Source organism: Rhinopithecus roxellana, chromosome 9 (assembly GCF_007565055.1).
Source record: "Rhinopithecus roxellana isolate Shanxi Qingling chromosome 9, ASM756505v1, whole genome shotgun sequence".
In the NCBI taxonomy this organism is placed as follows: domain Eukaryota; kingdom Metazoa; phylum Chordata; class Mammalia; order Primates; family Cercopithecidae; genus Rhinopithecus; species Rhinopithecus roxellana.
The window spans coordinates 61,656,328-61,682,391 of NC_044557.1; the positions used below are offsets into that span (position 1 = coordinate 61,656,328).

General features: G+C 43.3%; 1 protein-coding gene across 1 annotated transcript in view; it reads left to right on the forward strand.

The window, feature by feature from the left end:
• Positions 1-26,064, forward strand: part of LAPTM4B (lysosomal protein transmembrane 4 beta) — an 81,411-nt gene that overhangs the window by 29,484 nt on the left and 25,863 nt on the right. The window contains 5 exon segments of the mRNA XM_030937641.1: positions 2,610-2,721; positions 12,782-12,855; positions 13,519-13,641; positions 16,593-16,691; positions 23,327-23,422. Coding sequence (XP_030793501.1) covers positions 2,610-2,721; positions 12,782-12,855; positions 13,519-13,641; positions 16,593-16,691; positions 23,327-23,422 — 504 coding nt within the window.

Consider the following 26,064-nt stretch of genomic DNA (forward strand, 5'->3'; position numbering starts at 1 on the left):
AGCTACTCGGGAGGCTGAGACAGGAGAATTGCTTGAACTTGGCAGGTGGCGGTTGCAGTGAACTGAGATCATGCCACTACACTCCAGCCTGGGTGACACAGTGAGACTCCATCTCAAAAAAAAAAAAAAAAGGAAAAACAGAAGTTACTTCAAATCCTACAGTAACCCTGAAACAACCAATTGGGATTGTCATTTAAAAATGAACTTTTTTTTTTTTTCCTTGAGACAGTGTCTCACTCTTTCACCAAGGCTGGAGGGCAGTGGCACGATCTCAGCTCTCTGGAACCTCTGCCTCCCTGGTTGAAGTGATTCTCCTGCCTCAGTCTCTTGAGTAGCTGGGATTACAGGCATCTACCACCACACGCCCAGCTAATTTGCATTTTTAGAAACAGGGTTTCACCATGTTGGCCAGGCTGCTCTCAAACACCTGATCTCAAGTGATCCACCCACCTCGGCCTCCCAAAGTGGGGGAATTACAGGTGTGAGCCACCATGCTGGCCAAAAATAAACTCTTGAATGGATGTTCTGTAAAACATTTATACTTCCTTTAAACAGGTATTTCCAAATATGTGGATTTTGGTTATTTGGTTTTGAGGGAAGGTCTTACTCTGTTGCCCAGGTTGGAGTGCAGTGACACATCAGCTCATTGTAGTCTCAAACTCCTGGGCTCAGGCCATCCTCCCACCTCAGCCTCCGAGTAGCTGGGACTACAGGCCTGCACCACTATCCCTGGCTCATTTTTTGTTTCTTGAGTTGAGGTCTCACTATGTTGTCCACGCTTGTCTTGAACTCCTGGGCTCAAGCGATCTTCCCACCTCAGCCTCCCAAAGTGCTGGGATTACAGACAGCCACTGTGTTCAGCCCAAATATGATTTTTGTGGTAGGATATGCCATTAGTTAGTGTTGTTAGTAAGAGGCTTCTCTCTCTGTATGAAGGTTATTCATATCTTCACTCCATTTGAGAAGAGTAAAACATAGAACTCTGCCATAAGTTTCTGAACTTAGAATAGTAAAGAAGTAACAAGCCAGTCTTGGCCTGGCCCAATGGTGTGCACCTGTAGTCCCAGCTACTTGGGGGGCCGAGGTGGGAGGATTGCTTGAGCCCAGGAGTTTGAGGCCAGTCTGGGCAATATAGGTACCTTGTCTCTTTTTTTTTTTTTTTTTTTTTTTTTGAGGCGGAGTCTGGCTCTGTCGCCCGGACTGGAGTGCAGTGGCCGGATCTCAGCTCACTGCAAGCTCTGCCTCCTGGGTTTACGCCATTCTCCTGCCTCAGCCTCCCTAGTAGCTGGGACTATAGGCGCCCGCCACCTCGCCCGGCTAGTTTTTGTATTTTTAGTAGAGACGGGGTTTCACCGTGTTAGCTAGGACGGTCTCGATCTCCTGACCTCGTGATCCGCCCGTCTTGGCCTCCCAAAGTGCTGGGATTACAGGCTTGAGCCACCGCGCCCGGCCGACACCTTGTCTCTTAACAGACAACAACCCAATCTTAGCTGGTGCCTCACTTAAACTCTGCGATCCTTGCTACCCGACCCCCATCAAAGTTAATATGTGTGTGTATTGTCCAGCAGTGACAGGAAGAATAAAGGAAATAGAAATGAAGAGGCAGAATGGTCAAGATTTTGCAGTTGGTTGGGTGTGCAGGATAAAGATGGTAAACTCAGATGATCAAGTTTCATGTATGGACAGGAGACTTGTAGAGGTTAGGTTCTGGAACCTAAATTCCTGGATTCAAATCCCGTCTCTACAGCTTGGTAGTTGTTTGTTCCTGAGCAGTGTTTTTTAACCTCTGAGCCTCAGTTTGCTATGTATAACATGGGAATAATTTAGTACCCACTTCATTAGCTTATTGCAGGGCTTAAGAGAGATTCCACATAAAGCACTTAGCATAGTGCCTGAATGTTTTTCATTAATTATTTAATAGCGAGGCCATTTTTTAAGTTAGAGAACAAATAAGGAGGAGCAGAAGTGGAAGATGTTAAAGAAGGTGATTTTCGTTTAGAGGAGCTGAGTTTAAAGTAGCTAAGGGCAATATTCAGAAGACAGGACTACTGGCCTGGCCTGGCCTGGCCTGGAAAGAGTTATGGCAGGAGGATGATCCTGGATCCACTATGTAGCTTTGCATTCATTCTGTGAAACTGCTTCCTAGATGGCTTCAAAGCTCTCAAAGCTCCACTGGTTTGAATCTGTAAAATGTTTTATTAACTGGGACGACTTGGGTTGCTTACCTTTCACTCTAGAGTGTAGCTGACTCACTGGAAAGTTTTTGTGCTTTTTCAGCCACTGGCGCCAGCACTGCTGCCTGTGTTTGTGTGTGTTGTTCACTGCTCTATGGTGCCTGGGCCAGGGGGAATGAGGTAAAATCCTGCTGTTGTCTTCACTCAAGCCTTGTGCACTTGGCTGCAACTGAATGGGCTGGCAGCATTTCTGCCTTAGGGAATGTTTGTCTGCTCCCGGGATGGGTCGATGGGTGGGGCTTAGTGTTGAGAGTCAAGCCACTGAGGAAGTTGCCTGTGGCCAGCCTGACTCCATGTGGTCAGTGTAGTTTTCTATTATAAGGATTGCATCCTGGGGTTACTTAAATTCTTTTTTTTTTTTTTTTCTTACTGCAGATCATCAATGCTGTGGTACTGTTGATTTTATTGAGTGCCCTGGCTGATCCGGATCAGTATCACTTTTCAAGTTCTGAAGTGGGAGGTGACTTTGAGTTCATGGATGATGCCAGTAAGTAGTAGATATTTTGGTATTGTCAAGGGCAGGGAATCTGACTGCCAGCACTTCCTATTAAATTACAAATATAGACTAATGAGCTCATTTGAGCTGAAATATAATTTGTCATTGCAAATCAGCAAATATTTGCGTGCATCTAACGTTCTGTCTTCTAGGTGCAAGAGTTTAAATAAGATCTTTTTTCATTTTATGTTAACTTACCCATTTAAAAACCTATTGCATTATCATAGACTTTCTACCCTGGGCCTTTTGGCCTTTTTTGAGAGGAAGAGGTATAAATGTCAGGAAGGAAGGTGAAAAGGCTTGTGCTTATCTCCTTGTGTCTTCTGTTATGTTTCAGTATTTATTTTTATTCTAGGAGTGATCTTTTTCCATTCTAGAAATGATGTTGCAGATTATTTGGGGGAATTCAGGGCCTTTTCCCAGTGAATGGAAATATGTACAGGGATGTGGGATGTGGGGTAAGCAGGGAGGAAGCTAGGCTCCCAGCTTCAAGATCACTGCAGCCTCATCATTTTATAATCATGCTGAGTCCATGCCAAAGGAGAGAAACAGTGCTGTGCATAATCTCAAACAGAAGATAGTATATATGTATTTCTCATTGACTTTGGAGAACTTCAAGTGAGTTTTTCTTTAAAAGTGTTGGAGCAAAGTAAGAGGGGAGAGAGTGGCTCAACATGCAGTTTTAGAGATCAGAAGCATTCGAAAGACATGGTGAGGGCTCTGTGTTTCTCCAAGTGAGAAAAAGCTGTTCAGTGGTTTTAACTAAATGCATGAACTGATGTATGCATTTAAGATCCCTTTTGCTGCTGAGTGGGGGACTGGGTGTGTGAGCACAGAGTCTGGGAGAGTGGTATTGGGGATACCACCTGGGCTGCACAGGGGATAGAGAACAAGGAAGGATTTGGCAGAACTCGCTGTTTTGGGCAGCAAAGGAGATAGAGGAATCAAATATGACTTCTGCTTTCCAGTTTGAAGAGATGACCTGCGTCTTTACTGAGCTGAGAAAGTCCAGAGTCAGGAGGTGGGAACAGACTTGGGGGAGAAAACTAGACTTTAATTTCAGTAACTAACTGAGAGCACAGTTGTTTGGAATTGATACGGTTTGGCTGTGTCCCCACCCAATTCTCAAATTGTATCTCCCAGAATTCCCCTGTATTGTGGGAGGGACCCAGGGGGAAGTAATTGAATCATGGGAGCTCCTCTTTCCCTTGGTATTCTCATGATAGTGGATAAGTCTCACGAGATTGAGTCTGAGCGGCAGATCACCTGAGGCCAGGAGTTCAAGACCAGCCTGACCAAGATGGCAAAACCCCATCTCTACTAAAAATAGAAAAATTAGCCCGGTGTGGTTGTGGGCACCTGTAATCCCAGCTACTTGGGAGGCTGAGGCAGGAGAATTGCTTGAACCCCAGGCGGCGGAGGTTGCAGTGAGCTGAGATCGTGCCACTGCACTTCAGCTTGGGCAACAGTGAGACTGTGTCTCAAAAAAAAAAAAAAAAGGCCCTGGACGACTGTTGGGAAGACATGATTGGTTTTGAAATGTTGAGGACATGAGATTTCGAGGGTCTGGGGCGAATGATATGGTTTGACTGTGTCCCCATCCGAATCTCAACTTGAATTGTATCTCCCAGAATTCCCCTATATTGTGGGAGGGACCCAGGGGGAGGTAATTGAGTCATGGGGGGCCGGTCTTTCCTTTGCTGTTCTCGTGATAGTGAACAAGTCTCATGAGATCTGATGGGTTTATCAGGGGTTTCCACTTTTGCTTCTTCCTCATTCTCTCTTGTCACCACCATGTAAGAAGTGCCTTTCACCCTTTGCCATGATTCTGAGGCCTCCCTAGCCATGTGGAACTGTAAGTCTAGTTAAACCTCTTTTTCTTCCCAGTCTCGGGTATGTCTTTATCAGCAACGTGAAAACAGACTAATACAGGAGTGTAGGCTCCGAAGCCAGAAGAGGTCAGTTTGAGTTCTGACACTGCCATGTGTTGAAGATGCTAAACTTGAGCTAGTGACTTATCATTGTGTGCCTCAGTTTCCCCTCTGCAAGATAGGAGTGACTTTATAACCACATGATTTAAATGATAGAAAGTAATTACAGACTGGCTGTGATGGCTCACACCTGTAATCCCAGCACTTTGGGAGGCGGGGAGGGTGGTGGGCATCACTTGAGATTAGGAGTTCAAGACCAGTCTGGCCAACATGGCAAAACCCCATCTCTACTAAAATCTACTTGCCTCAGAGTTGTTGTGAGGATTAAATGAGTTAGTGCATAAAACATGCTTAGAATGGGGCCTGGCCCATAGGAAGTGCTCAGTACCTTTTGCTGTTTCAGCTACTATTACCTAGATTCTTACGGCTGGAACATGTGAACTATCTTAAAGTAGAGAGGTTACAAAGGTCAGGCATAGGAGTCTGTGGCCCAGAGGAAATATTTGAACTAAGATTATAGATTTGAGGATAACAGCCTAAAAACTAAATTTCTGTTAGAGAAAGAGTAAAAAGAAAAGGGAACGGGGCCTAGAACTGAGCCCTGAAGGATCCCCAACTGTAAGAGGCCAGGAGGAAGAATGAGAGAGTAACTAACTGGTAGTGAAGTAAACAGAGAACCAAGGGATGCTTTCTAGCCATGATCTTCCACCACTATTGTTTCACAACGTGGATTAAGAAGTTGGGGCATTAAAGTTACTGCAGGGAAAAGTTGCATTATATTATCGTGGGATTTGAGATCCTGATTAGCTGGGATTACAAGCATGCACCATCACATGGCTAATTTTTGTATTTTTTGTAGAGATGGGGTTTCACCATGTTGCGTAGGCTGCTCTGAAACTCTTCAGCTCAAGCGGTCCACCAACCTCAGCCTCCCAAAGTGCTGGGATTACAGGCGTGAGCCACTACACCTGGCCAATTTTCAAGCACAATTTAAAGTAATTTATTATTCAGGCTGGGCTTGGTGGTCATGCCTGTAATTCCTCCAGCACTTTGGGGGGCCAAGGCAGGCAGATCACCTGAGGTCAGGAGTTCGAGACCAGCCTGTCCAACATGGCAAAACTCCATCTCTACTAAAAACACAAAAATTAGCTGGGCATGATGGACACCTGTAATCCCAGCTACTCAGAAGGCTGAGGCAGGAGAATTGTTTGAACCTGGGACGGGGAGCGTGCAGTGAGCCAAGATTGCGCCATAGCACTGTAGCCTGGGTGACAGAGTGAGACTACATTTCAAAATTAAAATAAATAATCCATCTCAAGGACTATTAATCCTATCCACACATGAGTTAAATATGGAAAGCTGTGTCCAATAACCTTTGGTCTATGAGCTTATTTATTAAAGGAGACCAAAACACATATAAAAGAATTTTTAAAAAAAGATTCACTCAAGTGAATATCCACTTTTCTGTACCTTTATAACCACGTGATTTAAATGATAGAAAGTAATTACAGCTGTGGTGGCTCACACCTGTAATCCCAGCACTTTGGGAGGCTGGGGGGGTGGGGTGGGGATCACTTGAGATCAGGAGTTCAAGACCAGTCTGGCCAACATAGCAAACTCTGTCTCTACTAAAAATACAAAACATTGTTCGGACGTGGTGGCTGTGTGCCTGTGGTCCCAGCTACTTGGGAGGCTGAGGCTGCAGTGAGTCGAGATCATGCCACTACACTCCAGCCTGGGAGACAGAGCAAGACTCCATCTCAAAAAAAAAAAAAAAAGTAATTACAAACCATTCAATTCTTTCAAATATATAAAATAGGAGAGAAACCGCAAAGGCACTGGAATTAACATCCAGGACATTATAAAACAATTACTATTTTTTTTTTTTTTTTGAGACGGAGTCTTGCTCTGCCGCCCAGGCTGGAGTGTAGTGGCCAGCTCTCAGCTCACTGCAAGCTCCGCCTCCCGGGTTCACGCCATTCTCCTGTCTCAGCCTCCCGAGTAGCTGGGACTACAGGCGCCCGCCTCGTTGCCTGGCTGGTTTTTTGTATTTTTTAGTAGAGACGGGGTTTCACCGTATTAGCCAGGATGGTCTCGATCTCCTGACCTCGTGATCCGCCCGTCTCGGCCTCCCAAAGTGCTGGGATTACAGGCTTGAGCCACCGCGCCCGGCTAACAATTACTATTTTAAAATCTTAAGTACCAGCAAGCCTTTCAAGATAGCTAAATTAAGCCTATTATGTCAGATAGTTGTTACCCGGCTTTATCTCTGGTGATTAGAATAAGGCATGCAGTGTTACTACTAGATCCAGGTAGAATCATAGCATTATCATTTACAACTTCTTTTCCTAACCTCACCTGCATTAGAAAAGGAATCCTGCTACTGGAATTGTGTAGCTTTAATAAGAGGGGAAAGAAAGCAGAGTGACATTAATTTAACGTTAATTAAACTAATTATTCTTTCTGGAAGAATTCATACGAGTATAATGGGGTTATTCAGAATAGACAGAATAAGAAATGTTAGACTAGGTGCAGTGACTCACACTTGTAATCCCAGCACTTTGGGAGGCCGAAGCGGGTGGATTGCTTGAGCTCAGGAGTTCGAGACCAGCCTGGGCAACACGGCGAAACCCTGTCTCAACTAAAAATACAAAAATTAGTCTAGTGTGTCGGTGCTTGCCTGTAATACCAGCTACTTGGAAGGCTGAGGTGGGAGGATCGCTTGAGCCTGGGAGGCAGAGGTTGCAGTGAGCCAAGATGGTGTTACTGCACTCCAGCCCGGGTGACAGAGCCAGACCCTGTCTCAAATTTTTAAAAAATTATGAAAATTAATGTAGTAATTTTATCTTGATATCTTTTTGCATTGGTGACAGCTATCTGAAGATTTCATCCAGCCAGCCAGAGCAGAACTCTTTCTCACTTTTGCATGTGATCTTTTCCATGATCTGGTAGAAGAAAGCTAAATTCCTGTTTGTATTGAAATGAGGCATATAGGAGAATCTACTGGAATGAAGAAAGAAAATATAAGAAAATGAGTTAAAAAAAATTTTTTTGAGACTGGGTCCCACTCTCTCACCAGACTGGAGTGGTGTCACACACAATCTAGGCTTACTACAGTCTCTACCTCTCGCGCTCAAGCGATTCTCCCACCTTAGCCTCCCAAGTAGCTGTAACTAGAGGCATGAGCCACCACGTCTGGCTAAGTTTTTGTAGAGATGGGGTTTTGTCATGTTGCCCAGGCTGGTGTCAAAACTCCTGAGCTCAAGCAATTTGTCATTCTCAACTTCCCAAAGTGCTGGGATTACAGGCATGAGCCACTCTACCCGCCCTCAGTTTTTTCAGTGTTATAAAAATTGACTATACTGGGAAAGGATGTGGAACTGTCATAGATTGGAAGAGACACAATTAAATGCACTGTGGGATCCTGGATTAGATTCTGGAAAAGAAAAAGGACATTGAAGGGGAACAGGTAAAATTCCAATTAGTTGTACAGTTTAATTAACAGTGTTGTACCAATGTTAATTTCCTGGTTTTGGTAGTTATGCTAGAGCTAGGCAAATTGTTAATAGGGGAAGCAGGGTGAAGGGTATACGTGAATTCTGCTGTGTTTGTAACTTTCCCATATGTCTAAAATGACTTCAAAATAAAAAGTTAAAAGAAAAAGTAGTTCAATCCACTGAGTTAGAAGCTCAAAGAGTAATGTTTGAAAAGCATGTATGTATGGCATATTGTGTTACACACTCATAGCCTTGAGTAGAGGTAGACTTCATGGAATTTTATTTGTGAAATTTTGTTTGGCAAAGAATTATAACAGCAAGTGTCCCTGCTATGCATAATGTGAAACAGCAGTTCATCCATATGAATTTCTAATTAATTTTGTGGTAGATTTGTCTTTCTAGTCAAACTTAACTTTCTTCACTGGGCAGACAAACTTAGCCTGAAGAAAGAAATGGCCAGATAAGTTGTCAAGAAATAATGGCTATTTATATGTACAGTCACCTGGTTTAGGCTAAAGACCCCTACATTTATTGGAGAAAGGATGGTCTTTTCAATAAATGGTTCTGGGTGAAATCTGGGAGAAAGACACCTCACAAAAGAAGATATCCATAAGAGAATATTCTCCACATTATAAGTTACAGGAATTGCAAATTACAACTACAGTGGTAAATTACTGTGCGTCTTCAGAATGACCAACATTAACAGTTAACAATACCACCTATTGGTATCGATGCCGAACAGCCGGAACTCTCAAATCACGGCTGGGAATGTAAATCACACCAACCACTTTGGAAAACTAAAGCTAAATATACATCTACCCTATGGCCCTGTACATATATCACTCCTTGATATATATACACTCCAGAAGTGAGTGCTGCACAACCCAGTCCTAGATATATACCCTAAGGAAACGGGTGCTTCATAAATCCATCATCAGCCATGTGTAAAACTGGTCATAGTAACTATTTATAATAGCCAAAAGTTGAAACAATCCAGATTTCCAGTGGCAGAATGGGCAAAAATGAAGCAATCAGAGATGAAACAATATAAGCAAAATGGGTAATGAGAATTAATTGTAATGTGTGTATGCTTATACATGTATGTGCATATTTGAAAGTTTTGATAATAAAATCTGAGAAATAGGAAACAGCAACAAAAAAGATTGATGAGCCTGAGGAGGGCCAGCTTTCTTGATGACTCTCAGCGTCACAAACTAAGGCTCACCTCACTCTGGCATTTGGAAAGGGCCCTTGGCTGCCTACCTGCCCTCTATTCACACACCCCAAACTAACAAGCAATCTGCACAGCTTGCCGGCTTGTGCGCAAAGATCCTGACAGCCTTGAGGAAATAAAACTACAGCAGCAGGGGAAGCTGAGCCAGGGAAACTATCCTGGCCCTTTATTTTCTTTACTTTTGTGTTTTATTTTTTGAGACAGGGTCTTGCTCTGTCGCCCAGGCTGGAGTGCAGTGGCACAATCTCGGCTCACTGCCACTTGTACCTCCTGGGCTCAAGCAGTTCTCCCACCTCAGCCTCCTGAGTGGCTGGGACCATAGGTGTGCACCACCACACCTGGCTAATTTTTGTATTTTTAGTAGAGACGGGTTTCACCATGTTGCCCAAGTTGGTCTTGAACTCCTGGGCTTAAGCAATCCGTCCACCTTGGCCTCCAAAAGTCCTGGGATTGCAGGAGTGAGCCACCGTGCCCGGCCTGTCTCTTTATTTTCATCCATCCGCCCTCCCATCCTTTCAAAAAAAAGTTACATCTTGACTTTTTTTTTTTTTTTTTAAAGGATAAGTCAATTAGTTATTTGGATTTTTTTTTTTTTTTTTTTTGGAGTTGTAGTCTCACTCTGTCACCCCAGGCTGGAGTACAGTGGCCCCATCTCGGCTCACTGCAACCTCCACCTCTCAGGTTCAAGTGATTCTCTTGCCTTGGTCTCCCGAGTAGCTGGGATTACAGGTGAGCACTACCATGCCCAGCTAATTTTTGTATTTTTAGTAGAGACAGGGTTTCACCATGTTGGACAGGCTGTTCTTGAACTCCTGACCTCAAGTGATCTATCCGCCTCGGCCTCCCAGAGTGCTGGGATTACAGGCATGAGCCACTGCGCCCGTACTAGATGTTTATTTTCAAGGAGACTTTTTGCAAAGGTACACCTTTGTATGTATGAGAAGACCACTAGAGTTGGTGAAGTCACTTGGATCATTTAGGCTAGCCATTTTACTCTTCTTCTCTAGAGTTGAAGAATGGATTGGAAGGCCATGGTTACTGGAGCTGGGAATGCGAGAGTCACCTAGATTTAACCTCTTTGTGAGGAGCAGTAACATTTGGACTAGGACTACCACCAACCGAGATAACCTCAGAGTGGGAGGCACCCTCACTCTCTTCCCTCCTTGTGATCTCATTCCCTCACCAGAGGGCGGAGGGCAAAAGAGCTGTATGTTGATAGCCCAAACAGATCACTGCCTGGGGTGGAGAACGGGGTGTTGAAGAGTGGTTGTGGAATAGCACCAGAAGCCAGCTGGTAGAGCCACTCCACTACTTATCTTGATGTTCCACCTAACCAAACTGTGTACATTTCCCTACTTTGCCTACAAGAATACTATAAAAAGCTCTCCTAATGTCTTACTGAAATCTCAGGATGCTATATTAGCCAGGGTTCCCTAGAGGGACAAAACTAATGGGATATATTTAAGGGAGTTTATTGACTTATATGATCACAAGGTGAAGTCCCATGATAGGCCATCTGCAAGTTGAGGAGCAAGGAAGCCAGTGATGGATCAGTCTGAGTCCCAAAACCTCAAAAGTAGGGAAGCTGACAGTGCAGCCTTCAGTTTGTGGCTAGTGGCCCAAGAACCCCTGGAAAACCACTGGTGTAAGTCCAAGAGTACAAAAGCTGAAGAATTTGGCGTCTGATGTTCGAGGGCAATAAGCATCCAGCACAGGAGAAAGATGGAAGCCAGAAGACTCAGCAAGTCTGCTCTTCCATCTTCTCCTGCCTGCTTTATTCTAGCTGGTCTGGCAGCTAATTAGATGGTACCCACCCATATTGAGGGTAGATCTGCGTTTCCCAGTCCACTGACTCAAATGTTAATCTCCTTTGGCGACGCCTTCACGGGCACACCCAGGAACAATACTTTGCATCCTTCAATCCAGTCAAGTTGACACTGCAGATGCATTAAGCCTACAGAATCCCTTGGATCCGCTGAGGTCCTGTTTGTCACTGGCTGAGCAGGAACGAGGTCAGCTCTGGTGTCCAGTATTCCTCCTTTCGTGCTCTTGTCCTCACCGGCTGGTTCTCTGTTGCATTTTATTGTTGTTGTTGTTGTTTACATTTTAATGTTTTTCAATTCAGGATGTGATTTACAATTTAGCAGAGATTTACTATGAGGATTATTTTTTTCCCCTCTAGATCTTTATGTTGAAAAAATTCAAAGCTTTTAGAGAAGTTGCATGTACAATGAAAACCAATATTATTTTTCTCATTAACAATAATTTGTTCTGCCAGATCTAGGAAAAGCAGTTTTAAAAAACCCATAGTTTGGAGTTCATTTTTGTAAAATTATTTCTTATTAAATATTGAGTAGGTATAAAAGAATATTTATAAAATATTTATTACCTGTAGCCAATAATGGTGCTACAAGCACTTGTGTACCTGCCAAGTTGGTTTAAGAAATTTTTGGCCGGGTGCGGTGGCCTGTGCCTGTAATCCCATAGTGACAATGCCCAGGCAATTGAAACTGCAATAAGCCATGATCGCACCACTGCAACTCCAGCTTGGGAGACCAAACAAGACCACTTATTTACCAGAGATTGACTAAAGAAAAAAAGTTGAAGGCTGGGCAGGGTGGCTTGTCCCTGTAATCCCAGAACTTTGGGAGGCCGAGGCTGGCAGATCACTTGAAGTCAGGAGTTCAAGACCAGCCTGGCCAATATGGTGAAACCTCTGTCTCTACTAAATGTTACAAAGAATTAGCTGGGCATGGTGGAGCAGACCTGTAGTCTCAGCTACTTAGGGGGCTGAGGTGGGAGACTCGCTTGAGCCTGGGATGTGGAGTTTGCCTTGAGCCGATATTGTGCCACTGCTTTCCAGCCCGGGCGACAGAGTGAGACTCTGTCTCAAAAAAAAAAAAAAAAAAAAAAAAAAAGATAAAGCAAAATAGAATGAACCAGATGATATGGCTGTCTTATAGCGAGCAAGAGTGGGACAAGGTGAGGCAAGATTAGAGAGGTAGACATGCTCTGGAATGAAGAGGAAAATCAAGACCTTGATAAGAAGTGGAGGTTTTATTTTAAATAAGATGGAAAGCTATGAAGACTTTCATTAGAGCTTTGAGGCACACATGAGTTTATAAAATAGAAGTTAGACACCTATATATCTATAAGATAATACCTAATTCATGATTTATATAATCCAGTGGACCAGAAGAACAAACATTAAAAAAATCTGTAAACCAATATCCCTTTTTCTGTTTAGAATAATCTCTTAGTATAAAGTTTTTAGTAACTTTATGCTAGTTTATTTACAAAATGCCTTTGAGGAGAGACTGAACGTGTTCATACAGTGGATCCACTACTGATTGTCTTTTTAAAAAAATTTCTTTTTAATCTTTTGGCAGACATGTGCATTGCCATTGCGATTTCTCTTCTCATGATTCTGATATGTGCTATGGCTACTTACGGAGCGTACAAGGTAAGCAGCTTGCAGTAAGATGCTGGCCTTTTCCTTGGTCTCTTACATGTGTAATCTGTGCTGCTGTCTATAGTAAGTGAGAAGTGACTTTCCAGTTTTCGGTTAAGTATCTCTGTTTAAATCTCTCGTTTGTATTATGTGGTACTAGGAAAACCAATATTATAGTCCTGGAAATTTTTTTTTTTTTTTTTTTTTGGGAAGACAGGATCTTGCTCTGTCACACAGGCTGTAATAGAGTGGTATGATCTTAGCTCACTGCAATCTCCTCCTCCCAAGTTCAAGTGATTCTTCCACCTCAGCCTCCAGAGTAGCTGGTGTGCGCCACCACACTTTGCTGATTTTGGTATTTTTTAGTAGAGACGTGATTTCACCATGTTGGGCAGGCTAGTCTCAAACTCCTGACCTCAAGTGATCCACCCACCTCAGCCTCCCAAAATGCTGGGATTACAGGTGTGAGCCACTGCACATAGCCAGCCCTGGAAATGTTCACTGAAGCTTCTTTGTTGACTGCTTATATTTGGCATACCGGTTTCCATAATGACATGGGTTAATGAATTCAATTTTTCCATTTCCTTTCAGATTAATAAAATATTTATTTGAATTTAACAAAATATTGTTTTATAATATTGAACACATTAACTTTCTATTTTCTGTTCTGTTTAGCAACGCGCAGCCTGGATCATCCCATTCTTCTGTTACCAGATCTTTGATTTTGCCCTGAACACCTTGGTTGCAATCACTGTGCTTGTTTATCCAAACTCCATTCAGGAATACATACGGCAACTGGTATGTGGACCTCTTACTGTTCCTTTTCATTAATTCTTTTCATTAGGGAAGCTGGTTAAGTAAGGGATGTAGTTACAGAGATACACAGACATTGATTTCAGGATTTTTAGTTTGCAGCTGAATTACCAATAATATTTTTTTTTTTTTTTTTTTTTTTTGAGATGGAGTCTTGCTCTTGTTGCCCAGGCTGGAGTGCAATGATGTGATCTTGGCTCACTGCAACCTCTACCTCCAGGGTCTCAGCCTCCCAGCTAGCTGGGATTATAGGCATGCACCAACATACCTGGCTAATTCTGTATTTTTGGTAGAGATGGGGTTTCGCTGTGTGGGTCAGGCTGGTCTCGAACTCCTGACCTCAGGTGATCCACCCATCTCGGCCTCCCAAAGTGCTGGGATTACAGGTGTGAGCCACTGTGTCTGACCTGATAAGAAAGTTTTGAGGGCCGGGGTTATGATTGGTGGCAGTGATGGCAGGTGGTTGATGTGCCTACTTAAATTGTAGTCCAGTTACTAATAGTTTTATTTGGTAAAATGTAGTTTTCTCAGTAATCAACAAAGGATAGCTTTTTGCCTCTGCTAGTGTACTTGAAAGTGAAACTCTGCTCAAAAACAAACAAAATAATTAGCTGGGAAAGGTGGCACATACCTGTGACCCTAGCTACTCAGGAGGCTGAGGCAGGAGGATTGCTTGAACGTGGGAGGTAGATGCTGCAGTGAGCCAAGATCACGCCTCTGCACTCCAGCCTGGGCAATAGAGTGAGGCCTCGTCTAAAAAAAAGAAAAATCGAAAGAGAGTGGAACTCTTCTCTATACTAGCTCCCAAATTTGTTTGACCATAGAATCCCTTTCTCAAGCATCATTTTGGGACTAGTTTATGGTTAAATGTCCTTTTGATCATATGAGTGAATATTTGTGGCAGGGTATTAAGAAGCTTATAATGGTTATGAGGTTGGAATAACTTTATTTTTGAGACAGGGTCTCTGTCACCCAGGCTGGAGTGCAGTGGCGTGATTATGGCTCACTGCAGCGTTGACCTCCCGGTCTCATGTGATCCTCCCATCTCAACCTCTTGAGTAGCTGGCACTACAGGCATGCACCACTATGCCCACCTAATTTTTCTTTTTGTATCTTTTGTAGAGGTGGGGGTTTCACCATGTTGCCCAGACTTGTCTCAAACTCCTGGACTCAAGTGATCCTCTAGCATTGGCCTCCCAAAGTGCTGGCATTATAGGTCCGGCTCACTGTACCAGGCCAACTTCACCATTTTTTGTTTTTTTTTGTTTCTTTGTTTTGAGTCTCACTCTGTCACCCAGGCTGGAGTGCAGTGGTGCAATCTCGGCTCTGCAACCTCCGCCTCCCTGGGTTCAAGCCATTCTCTTGCCTCATTCTCCCGAGTAGCTGGGATTACAGGCACCTACTACCATGCCTGGCTAATTTTTTGTATTTTTAGTAGAGATGGGGTTTCACCATCTTTTCCAGGCTAGTTTGAGACTTTTAGCCTCAAGGGATCCACCCTCATCGGCCTCCCAGAGTGCTGGGAATACAGGCGCCCACTACCATGCCTGGTTAATTTTTGTATTTTATTTTAGTAGAGGTGGGGTTTTGCCATGTTGACCAGGCTGGTCTCGAACTCCTGACCTCAGGTGATCTGCCCGCCTTGACCTCCCAAAGTGCTGAGATTACAGGCAGGAGCCACCATGCCCGGCCTGCAACCTCAATGTTCTGGGCTCAAGTCATGCTCCCACCTTAGCCTCCCAAGTAGTTTGGACTACAGACATGCACCACCATGCCCGGCTAAATTTGTATTTTTAGTAGAGATGGGGTTTGACTATGTTGTCCAGGCTGGTCTCAAACAGCTATACTCAAGCAATCTGCCTGCCTCAGCCTCCCAAAGTTCTGAAATTATAGGCGTGAACCACTGTGCTTAGCCAAGTTATTTTATTAATAAAAGAATAAAGTTGCATGATCTGATCACAAAGAATGACGATTTTATTTCTTAGATATTTTGTCCCAAGTGAAAGGAGACTGAAAACCATTAGGTGGTGTTCACCCTGGTGAGCAGGAGCCAAGCACATGAGTCACGGGCCTTCTCCTTGTTCTTCCTCAACATTGGAAACAGCTTTGTTTCAGAATATTGTTCATGAGGAATCCAAACACATAGTGTTGAACAGTGAAGAAGAGATAAAAGATGAGATAGCACAGTAGGCCTCCTTCCCATTCACTTGCCTAGGCCAGGGATGTAGGCGTTGATCCTTGCTGTGTGAGTGTTTTGTGGGGAAAGTCCAGCAACTCTCTCTAACCATAGTAGTCGACTTTGATCCTCCTGAGAAGGTTCCCTTTGACCTGGTTGTTAAGCATTGTGGATGGTAGTGCTTATTTTGCCCTGCCCTGGAAGTACTTGCTAGTATAAGAGAATATGCTGTCTTGGGAGAAGTACCATCAACACAAATGCTCTTTGCAAAGAAGCCATCATTTTAGTAGGTTTCTGTCCCTTGCCCTGCATATGCCCTTTAGAATGGTTCAGAACTTTTTTTTTTGAGACATGGTCTGGCTCTGTCGCCCAGGTGGCTGGAGTGCAGTGGTATGATCTCAGCTCACTGCAAGCCTCCCGCACCAGGACTCAAGTGATTTGCTCACCCCAGCCTCCCAAGTAGCTGAGCTGGGCAACAGAGAGAAACTCCGTTTAAAAAAAAAAAAGGAATGGTTCAGAACTTGCAGGAGAATCCAAATTTCAGAGATCCCTGTATATACAAAATGTCCCTGGATACAGATCACTGACTTCTTTTATATGGTAGGAGGGCAGAGTCAGGTTAGAAAGTTTGCATTCGTCCTAAATAATAGCTGTCTGCTTTAATCAGTTGCTTTCTGATAAGCATGTCTGAATTGGTGCCCAAGGAATACTGTCTGGAATGATTAATGAGATTTACTAATGAGGCCCTTTTCTTTTGCAGCCTCCTAATTTTCCCTACAGAGATGATGTCATGTCAGTGAATCCTACCTGTTTGGTCCTTATTATTCTTCTATTTATTAGCATTATCTTGACTTTTAAGGTAAGCATGAAGATTTTACTTACAGTCTAAAAATATTGTGTATTCCTGAATGCCAAAGAAGTAAACAAACTTTGGTCAGTTTATTGTCTTTCTTTGGACATCCAAATTGCTTTTTGATTTCCTAAGATTACAATTCCTATGCTGTCTGTATTAGAGGTAAACACTAACCAAAATTCCACAGTTTGATCAAGGAGTCCAAAATATATTTGGACAGAGATAAGTTAACATAATGTTATACATTACATAGTATATAATACTGCAAGGTCTGTTACAAGGTCTGTGTAATGAATATTCTGTTGTAATTTTTTGCTAAAAGTGTAGTATTTTCTGAATATTGTTCTATCTCAATCCATTACATGAATATCATTATTTAATAAATTATCTGTTGTTGAACATTGAGACATTTCACTTAAATATATTCACTGCAACCCTGTTTTTTTTTTTTTTTTTTTTTTGTTTTGTTTTGTTTTTTTTTTTTTTTTGAGACGGAGTCTCGCTCTGCCGCCCGGGCTGGAGTGCAGTGGCTGGATCTCAGCTCACTGCAAGCTCCACCTCCCGGGTTCACGCCATTCTCCTGCCTCAGCCTCCCAAGTAGCTGGGACTACAGGCGCCCGCCACGTCGCCCGGCTAGTTTTTTTTTTTGTATTTTTAGTAGAGACGGGGTTTCACCATGTTAGCCAGGATGGTCTCGATCTCCTGACCTCGTGATCTGCCCGTCTCGGCCTCCCAAAGTGCTGGCATTACAGGCTTGAGCCACCGCGCCCGGCCTGCAACCCTGTTAAGTACACCCTTATATTTATGCATTTATCTCAAGATAAATTTCTTTATTTTTTTGTTTTGTATTTTTTATTTTTTGAGACAGAGTCTCACTCTGTTACCCAGGCTGGAGTACAGTGGTGCAACCTTGGCTCACTGCAAGCTTCGCCTCCTGGGTTCATGGCATTCTCCTTCCTCAGCCTCCCCAGTAGCTGGGACCACAGGCGCCCACCACCAAGCCTGGCTAATTTTTTTGTATTTTTAGTAGAGATGGGGTTTCACCATGTTAGTCAGGATGGTGTCGATCTCCTGACTTCGTGATCTGCAGGAGAATGGTGCGAACCCAGGAGGCGGAGCTTGCAATGAGCTGAGATCGTGCCACTGTACTCCAACCTGGGCGACAGAGCGAGACTCCATCTCAAAAAAAAAAAAATGAAATGTTGGGGTGGTCAGACCCAACACCAGGTCTGCAAAGTCCGGCGGAGTCAAAGGAATGAGACAAGTTAAGAGTACGTAGGGTGGGTCCAGGGGTCCAATGCCAGTTTGGAGGCTGCGGAGGCCCCGAGCTCTGGGAGCCCACACTATTGGTAATCAAACAAAGAAGCAGGTAGTGAGGACGTGCGGATATGGGGATAGACAGGTCAGGACATGAGAATAGAAAGGTAGTGTTGCATCAGGCATAGCTGTGATGGTTTAACATATGCTCTGCTACTTGAGATAAGGGAGAACAGGTTCTTCTAATTCGAGATACAATCAATTTATGATCTTTGGAGAGCAAGGAGCAAGGGGCCAGTGAGTCTGGACACATTCCAGAGGCTACAAGGGGTTTTATGCCCTGAGCCCTGGGTTCTGTCCAAGCCACAAGGGGTTTTATGCCTTGGACTTAGATTGTAGTGTGACAGGGCAGCCTTCCACCCTTTGGCACAGTTTCGTGTTCCATAGGCCACAAGGGGTTTTAGACCCTGGACCCAGAACATGTTCCAAGACTCTTTTACATTATGTCAGACAAGCCTTGCCTCAGCTCTTCTGCCAACATACATACATACATACATACATACATAAATAATGAAAGAAAATCAATTGAGTCTAAATTTCCATCATAAAACGCCATGATTTCGGGTGTCATTCAGTAAGTTAAGGATGTGAGTGAATTTTACACACGGATGTTGGTCCTTACTGCCTTGCAGCTCCAGCTCCTCCGTTCTAGCTTCTTGGCTGCTATTTGACCCCCAAGCCCATGAGGCTAGGGCTGCCTACCATCCAGGCTGCAGACAGAGCTGGCAGTGCCCCCTGGTGAAAGGCCACAGACTCACATCTCTCTCATTGTAGTTTGTCTTTGAAGGGTAGACTCCCTTTTAACTTCTGCATGTTTTTGGTTACTCTCCCATGACTTAAAATTTGTGTGTGAGTAATTTTTCTAGATTTTATAAATCTTACCTGCAGGAAGGTTAGTCTGACCAAGGTAACTCTACCATTACCAGACACTCGGAAGCTAGAACCTCCCAATTATCTTTAAAAAGACTTTTTAAATCTTTTAAACATTTTCACTTCTACTTTTTTGAAATGCCCACATCACATTTTGAGTCAGAGGACCTAGGGTTGGCTTCTGTCAGTATGACTTCTATTTTATTTTATTTACTTATTTTTAAAGGCACAACCATGTTCATCATTACTAGTCATGTAGTCTAAATTAGCAAAACCATAGCAGAATAAAATATAATACTCGTTGATATATTAATACAGATATTAAAAGATATTTTTGAATGCACTTAATTTTTAAAAATTTTTGTGGGTACATAGTATATGTATTTATGGGGTCTATGAGATATTTTGGTACAGTGCAGAATAATCACATCATGGAAAATTGGGTGTCCATCCCCTTAAGCATTTAGTTATACTCTTTTAGTTACTTTTTAGTTATTTATTTTTTTTGAGACAGAGTGTCACTCTGTCACCCAGGCTGGAGTGCAGTGGCACAATCCCGGCTCACTGCAAGCTCTGCCTCCCTGGTTCAAGCGATTCTCCTGCCTCAGCCTCCCTAGTAGTTGGGACTACAGGCACGTGCCATCACTCACGCCTGGCTAATTTTTTGTATTTTTAGTAGAGACAGGTTTCATCATTTAGCCAGGATGGTCTCAATCTCCTGACTTTTGTGATCTTCCCACCTCGGCCTCCCAAAGTGCTGGAATTACAGGTGTGAGCCACCGTACCTTTTACTTATTTTTAAATGTTGTCAATACTACCTTTAGCTTTGTGGTCAGAGCCTTGGTTTTTTTATTTACTAAATAGTGGTAATTAATAAAACATTCTGCAGCATGACTGAGATAATGGAAGGTGCTTCATTCATTTATTCAGCAAATATTTATTGAGAAGCTCTCACGTGGCAGATTCTGTTCTAGTACTGTGGTTTGGTAGTGAATAAGAAAAATCCTTGCCCTATGGTGCTTTTATAAATTGCAAAACACAAATATTGTCTCATAAATGGGGCCATACCAATTGTTCACATCAGTGTCTCCAACATGGGAGAAATGTATATGTGTGTGAGATAAAATTTTATTTTATATATTTTTATTATATATATTATATAATTTTTTTTTATAGATGAGGGGGTCTTACTATGTTGCCCAGGCTGGTCTCAAACTTTTGGCCTCAAGTAATTCTGCCTCAGCCTCCCCCAGTGTTGGGATTATAAGTGTGAGCCAGTGGGCCCTGGCCAGTGCCTTCATTTTTATATCCCTCCCAGCACTAAACTGATGCGTTGGCCCCTAGAGACTCCATAATTATTAGTTTTTATTTTTATTTTTATTTTTTTCAAGACAGGGTCTTGTTCTGTGGCCCAGGCTGGAGAGAAGTGGCCTGGTGTGATCTTACCTCACTGCCACCTCTGTGTCCCGGGCTCTGGTGATCCTCCCGCCTGGCCAGTAGTAGCTGGTACTGTAGGCACACAGCACCACACCTGGCGAATTTTTCCATTTTTATTAGAGATGAGGTTTCGCTATGTCACCCAGGCTGGTCTGGAACTCCTGGGCTCGAGTGATCCATCTGCCTCCTCCTCCCAAAGTGCTGGGATTATAGGCATGAGCCACCTCGAGTAACCAAGACTCAGTAATTGTTAGTTTAGATTAATAGGAGTATGCATGTTTTGGTTTCATACACTGGTTCAGTGGATTAGTGCCTCTCATCACCAAAATTTACTCCTACTCTGTGATAAGTGTTATCACCACGATTCTTTGAAGCCCCAAAACAAGACACTTGTCAGCTTTGCTCTGTCCTAAGAGAGAAAAGGAAGCAGTGCTTACCCCCGAGCCTCTGCAGATAGATGATGGGAAGAATCTATCAGTGCAAGTTAATTTGGGAAATACACTAAATAGTTTTTTTTTTTTTTTTTTTTTGAGACAGTCTCGCTGTGGCCCAAGGTGGAGTGCAGTGATGCAATCTTGGCTCACTTGCAAGCTCCGCCTCTGGGTTAACTCCATTCTCCTGCTTGAGCCTCCCGAGTAGCTGGGACCGTAGGTGCCCACCACCATGCCCGGCTAATTTTCTATAGAGATGGGGTTTCACCATGTGAGCCAGGATGGTCTCGATCTCCTGACCTCGGCCTCCCAAAGTGCTGGCATTACAGGCGTGAGCCACCATGCCCGGCCCACTAAATAGTTCTAATTCAATATTGCAGAAGTGTCAAATAAGAAATAAGGTCAATGAAAGAAGTACCTGGGCTTTTTTTTTTTTTTTTTTTTTTTGAGAAGGAGTCTCGCTCTGTCACCTCAGGCTGGAGTGCAGTGGCCGGATCTCAGCTCACTGCAAGCTCCGCCTCCCGGGTTTATGCCATTCTCCTGCCTCAGCCTCCCGAGTAGCTGGGACTACAGGCGCCCGCCACCTCGCCCGGCTAGTTTTTGTATTTTTTTAGTAGAGATGGGGTTTCACCGTGTTAGCCAGGATGGTCTCGATCTCCTGACCTCATGATCCGCCCGTCTCGGCCTCCCAAAGTGCTGGGATTACAGGCTTGAGCCACTGCGCCCGGCCGTACCTGGGCTTTTAAAGTCGAGGTTTTTCCCCTTTTGGAATGTGTAGTAGGTGAATGCATGTGGCCTTGCAAAGGCCCATGAGACTGCCTATTCTGGGCATTCCATACAAATACAATCATCATGCAATATGTTTTTTTGGTTGTGTGTGTTTTCTTTTTTTTTTTTTTTTTTTTTGAGACAGAGTCTCACTCTGTCACCCAGGCTGGAGTGCAGTGGTGCAGTCTCAGCTCACTGCAGCCTCTACCTCCCAGGTTCGCTCGAGTCTCCTGCCTCAGCGTCCCACGTAGCCGAGATTACAGGCATGCATCACAATGTCTGGCTAATTTTTGTATTTTTAGTGGAGACGGGGTTTCACCATGTTGGCCAGGCTGGTCTCAAACTCTTGGGCTTAAGTGATCCACCCAACTTGGCCTCCCAAAATGCTGGGATTACAGGTGCGAGCCATCGTGCCCAGTCCCATTATTATTATTTTTTATTTATTTATTTATTTTGGAGATGGAGTCTCGCTCTGTCACCCAGGGTGGAGTGCGTGGCACGATCTTGACTCACTGCAACCTCCGCCTCCCGGGTTCAAGCAATTCTCCTGCCTCAGCCTCCTGAGTAACTGGGACTATAGGTGCATGCTGCCACATGCAGCTAATTTTTTGTATTTTAGTAGAGATGGAGCTTCGCAGTTTTGCTCAAGGCTGTTCTCGAACTCCTGAACTCAGGCAATCCACCTGCCTCGGCCTTCCAAAGTGTTAGGATTACAGGCGTGAGCTGCCGTGCCCGGCCCCGGCCCCGTTATTTTTGTTGTTGTTAATACCACATTGTATGGATGGTGCCGCATTTTGTCTATCCATTCATCAGCTGACGGACATTTGGGTTGCTTCTACTTTTTGGCTATTATGAATAATGCTGCTGTGAATATTCAAGTTTTTGTGTGGATGTATATTTTCATTTTATTGGGTATATAATATATATATATATATACTATATAATACCTAGGAGCCTAGGAGTGGAATTGCTGGGTCATGTTGTAACTCTGTTTAACCTTTTGAGGACCTGCCGGACTTTTCCAGAGTGACTGCAACCATTTTACATTCTCATAAGCGACGTATTTCCTGGATTTTAGCAATCTAGTTTCTTGATGTGTTTAAACTTCTTTTAATCAAAGAATTTTAATGTTAAGGGATTTTGAAATCATTTAATTCTAATCCAGTTACACATGATGGAATGAAAGTGCAGAGAGTTCATAGCTTAAACATCTTCCATGAACTCATGTTTCATTTCTAAGCATTATTTATGTTGGACATTAATTTTAAGTATCTTCGTCTGGATATTTCGTTAATAAAGGGGAAATGTTTTAGTGAATTTTATTGACTGTGAGATGAATTTATATGCTATGAAATTTTTTTAAAAGAAATTGGCTTGTGTAATAAAATCATAGATAATCATGTAGAAGAAAAATTTCCAAAGAAGCAGTTAAAATGTGGCAGTAAATGAGTTAATACGTTTGATTGTTCTGTAAATTTAGGAGCAATAAATGTTAATTATGTGCTTGTTCTTTCCAGATACCTATTCTTAGAAATTTCTCATTCAACTCTCAACCCCTCCCCTCCCCCACCTTCCCCCAGTACCACCCCCACATCCCCACTGGTGTAGTAGAATACGGCTTCAGTAGCACATTGTGCCGAGAAGTGACTATACCCAACATTTGTACTTTCAGGGACTTTTGGTTTAGTAGAGCTGTTATAATATGTGTATTTATTGCTTATGTTAATAAAAGTTTTATAATATGGCTTTATCTGTGTGGTATTCGAAATTACTTGCAGTTGGAAAATTAAAAATCTGATAATCACTCCTCATTTTCAGGGTTACTTGATTAGCTGTGTTTGGAACTGCTACCGGTACATCAATGGCAGGAACTCCTCTGATGTCCTCGTTTATGTTACCAGCAATGACACTACGGTAGGTATGATGTCACTTATGGTAGAGATCTCGCCCACACCTCTACTGTATGATTATCTTGAAATGTTTCTAGTGTTTGCTACATTTTTACTGTTATTGAAACATACTCATGAGCTACTTAATTATCAAAAGATTCATCTTAGTTATCAAAATACTCATTTAACTATGAAGTTAAATGAAATGTATTTTGTTTTTCTTACAGGATATTAAAATCTAGATGGCTCAACTCTGGTTTATTTTAAAATATGTTACAGATAGATAATATATGTACCTTACTGTAATTATTTATTTTAAATCTGCATTATTTTTATTTTTTTCTTCCTTTTTTTTTTTTATTATGCTTGAAGTTCTAGGGTACATGTGCACAACGTGCAGGTTTGTTACATATGTATACATGTGCCATGTTGGTGTGCTACACCCATTAACTTGTCAGTTACATTAGGTATGTCTCCTAATGCTATTCCTCCCCACTGCCCCCTCCCCACAATAGGACCCAGTGTATGATGCTCCCCTTCCTGTGTCCAAGTGATCTCATTGTTCATTTCTCACCTATGAGTGAGAACATGGGGTATTTGGTTTTCTGTTCTTGCGATAGTTTACTGAGGATGGTTTCCAGCTGCATCCATGTCCCTACAAAGGACACGAACTCATCCTTTTTTATGGCTGCATAGTATTCCATGGTGTATATGTGCCACATTTTCTTAATCCAGTCTGTCACTGATGGACATTTGGGTTGATTCCAAGTCTTTGCTATTGTGTTAAATCTGCATTATTAAACCATGGTATATAATTCTAGATATTGCTTCTGCATTGTATAACATTATATTAACTCACTTTATATGTGAAGTTAAACCGAGATGCGATGTTTACAGGTAGGTAAAAGAAAAACTGCAAAGTTACTATGTCTTTATAATTTACCTTATGTATGTATTCTTAGTAAAATAGATGATCTCAGCCGGGCGTGGTGGCTCACGCCTGTAATCCCAGCACTTTGGGAGGCCACGGCGGGTGGATCACAAGGCCAGGAGATCGAGACTATCCTGGCTAACATGGTGAAACCCTGTCTCTACTAAAATTACAAAAAAAAATTAGCCGGGCGTGGCAGCGGGCGCCTGTAGTCCCAGCTGCTGGGGAGGCTGAGGCAGGAGAATGGAGTGAACCCGGGAGGCGGAGCTTGCAGTGAGCCAAGATCACGCCACTGCACTCCAGCCTGGGCAACAGAGTGAGACTCTGTCTCAAAAAAAAAAAAAAAAAAAAATAGATGATCTCTGTTCTGCTACTAGTGGTTCATACTTTAAAATTACAAACCTGATAGGCCGGGTGCGGTGGCTCAAGCCTGTAATCCCAGCACTTTGGGAGGCCGAGGCGGGCGGATCATGAGGTCAGGAGATCGAGACCATCCTGGCTAACACGGTGAAACCCCGTCTCTACTAAAAAAAAAAATACAAAAAACTAGCCGGGCGTGGTGGCGGGCTCCTGTAGTCCCAGCTACTCGGGAGGCTGAGGCAGGAGAATGGTGTGAACCCGGGAGGCGGAGCTTGCAGTGAGCTGTGATCCGGCCACTGCACTCCAGCCTGGGCGACAGAGCAAGACTCCATCTTAAAAAAAAAAAAAAAAACAAAACCTGTCATAAAAGATCTGTGAAAACGTGTCTTCACTGAAGAGTCTATGAAAGCATATGCACTTTATGTAAATTATCTTGAAATTTCCTGGCTCATGGTAAGATGAAGGTGTAACTCCTCACAGTGTTGCTGTCGTCATTGTTTTCAGCACAGTGCCTGATGTAGTGCACAGTACCAGGAAGTGCTCCATGCACAGTTAGTGAAAACGATGCGGATGGATGACATGTAACTGTGTGGCGTGGGACAGGATGGGTGGGTCAAAATGGATAGGATTGGACTGGACAGGTGAAAGGAACACATAAATGGTAGGAGGTCAAATTTATACTAGAGCAGAGTTTTGTGTTTTTGTTTGTTATTTTTGTTTTTTTTCTGGTGACTTGTTCACTCTGACCTTACAGAAATAATCTAGCCTGTTCCTTACTTTCTTGTGTATGTAATGAGACTAAAACAATTACAGACTTCGTATTAAATATATGGGTGTAGGCTGCTGTATTACCGAGAACTCTGTGGGATAGCTAAAGTATGTTATACACGGACAGTTTTCCTAAATGCTCACCACACATTTCTTGAGTTCAATCAAATACGCATGAGCAGTGGTTTTTAACAGACAGCCATGACGAGATGCACAAAACCTGGCATACCCAGATGCTGAGGAGGCTCGTTTTGGGAGTCTGCAGAATTCTGTGTATTGGTTACAGTAATCACGTGTTCTGCTCAACCCCTTTAAAAAAATCACTCCTGGGCCGGGCGCGGTGGCTCACACACCTGTAATCCGAGCACTTTGGGAGGCCGAGGCGGGCGGATCACGAGGTCAGGAGATCGAGACCATCCTGGCGAACACGGTGAAACCCCGTCTCTACTGAAAATAACAAAAAAATTAGCCTGGCGTGGTGGTGGGCGCCTGTAGTCCCAGCTTCTAGGGAGGCTGAGGCGGGAGAATGGCGTTAACCTGGGAGGTGGCGGAGCTTGCAGTGAGCAGAGATCGCGCCACTACACTCCAGCTTGGGCAACAGAGCGAGA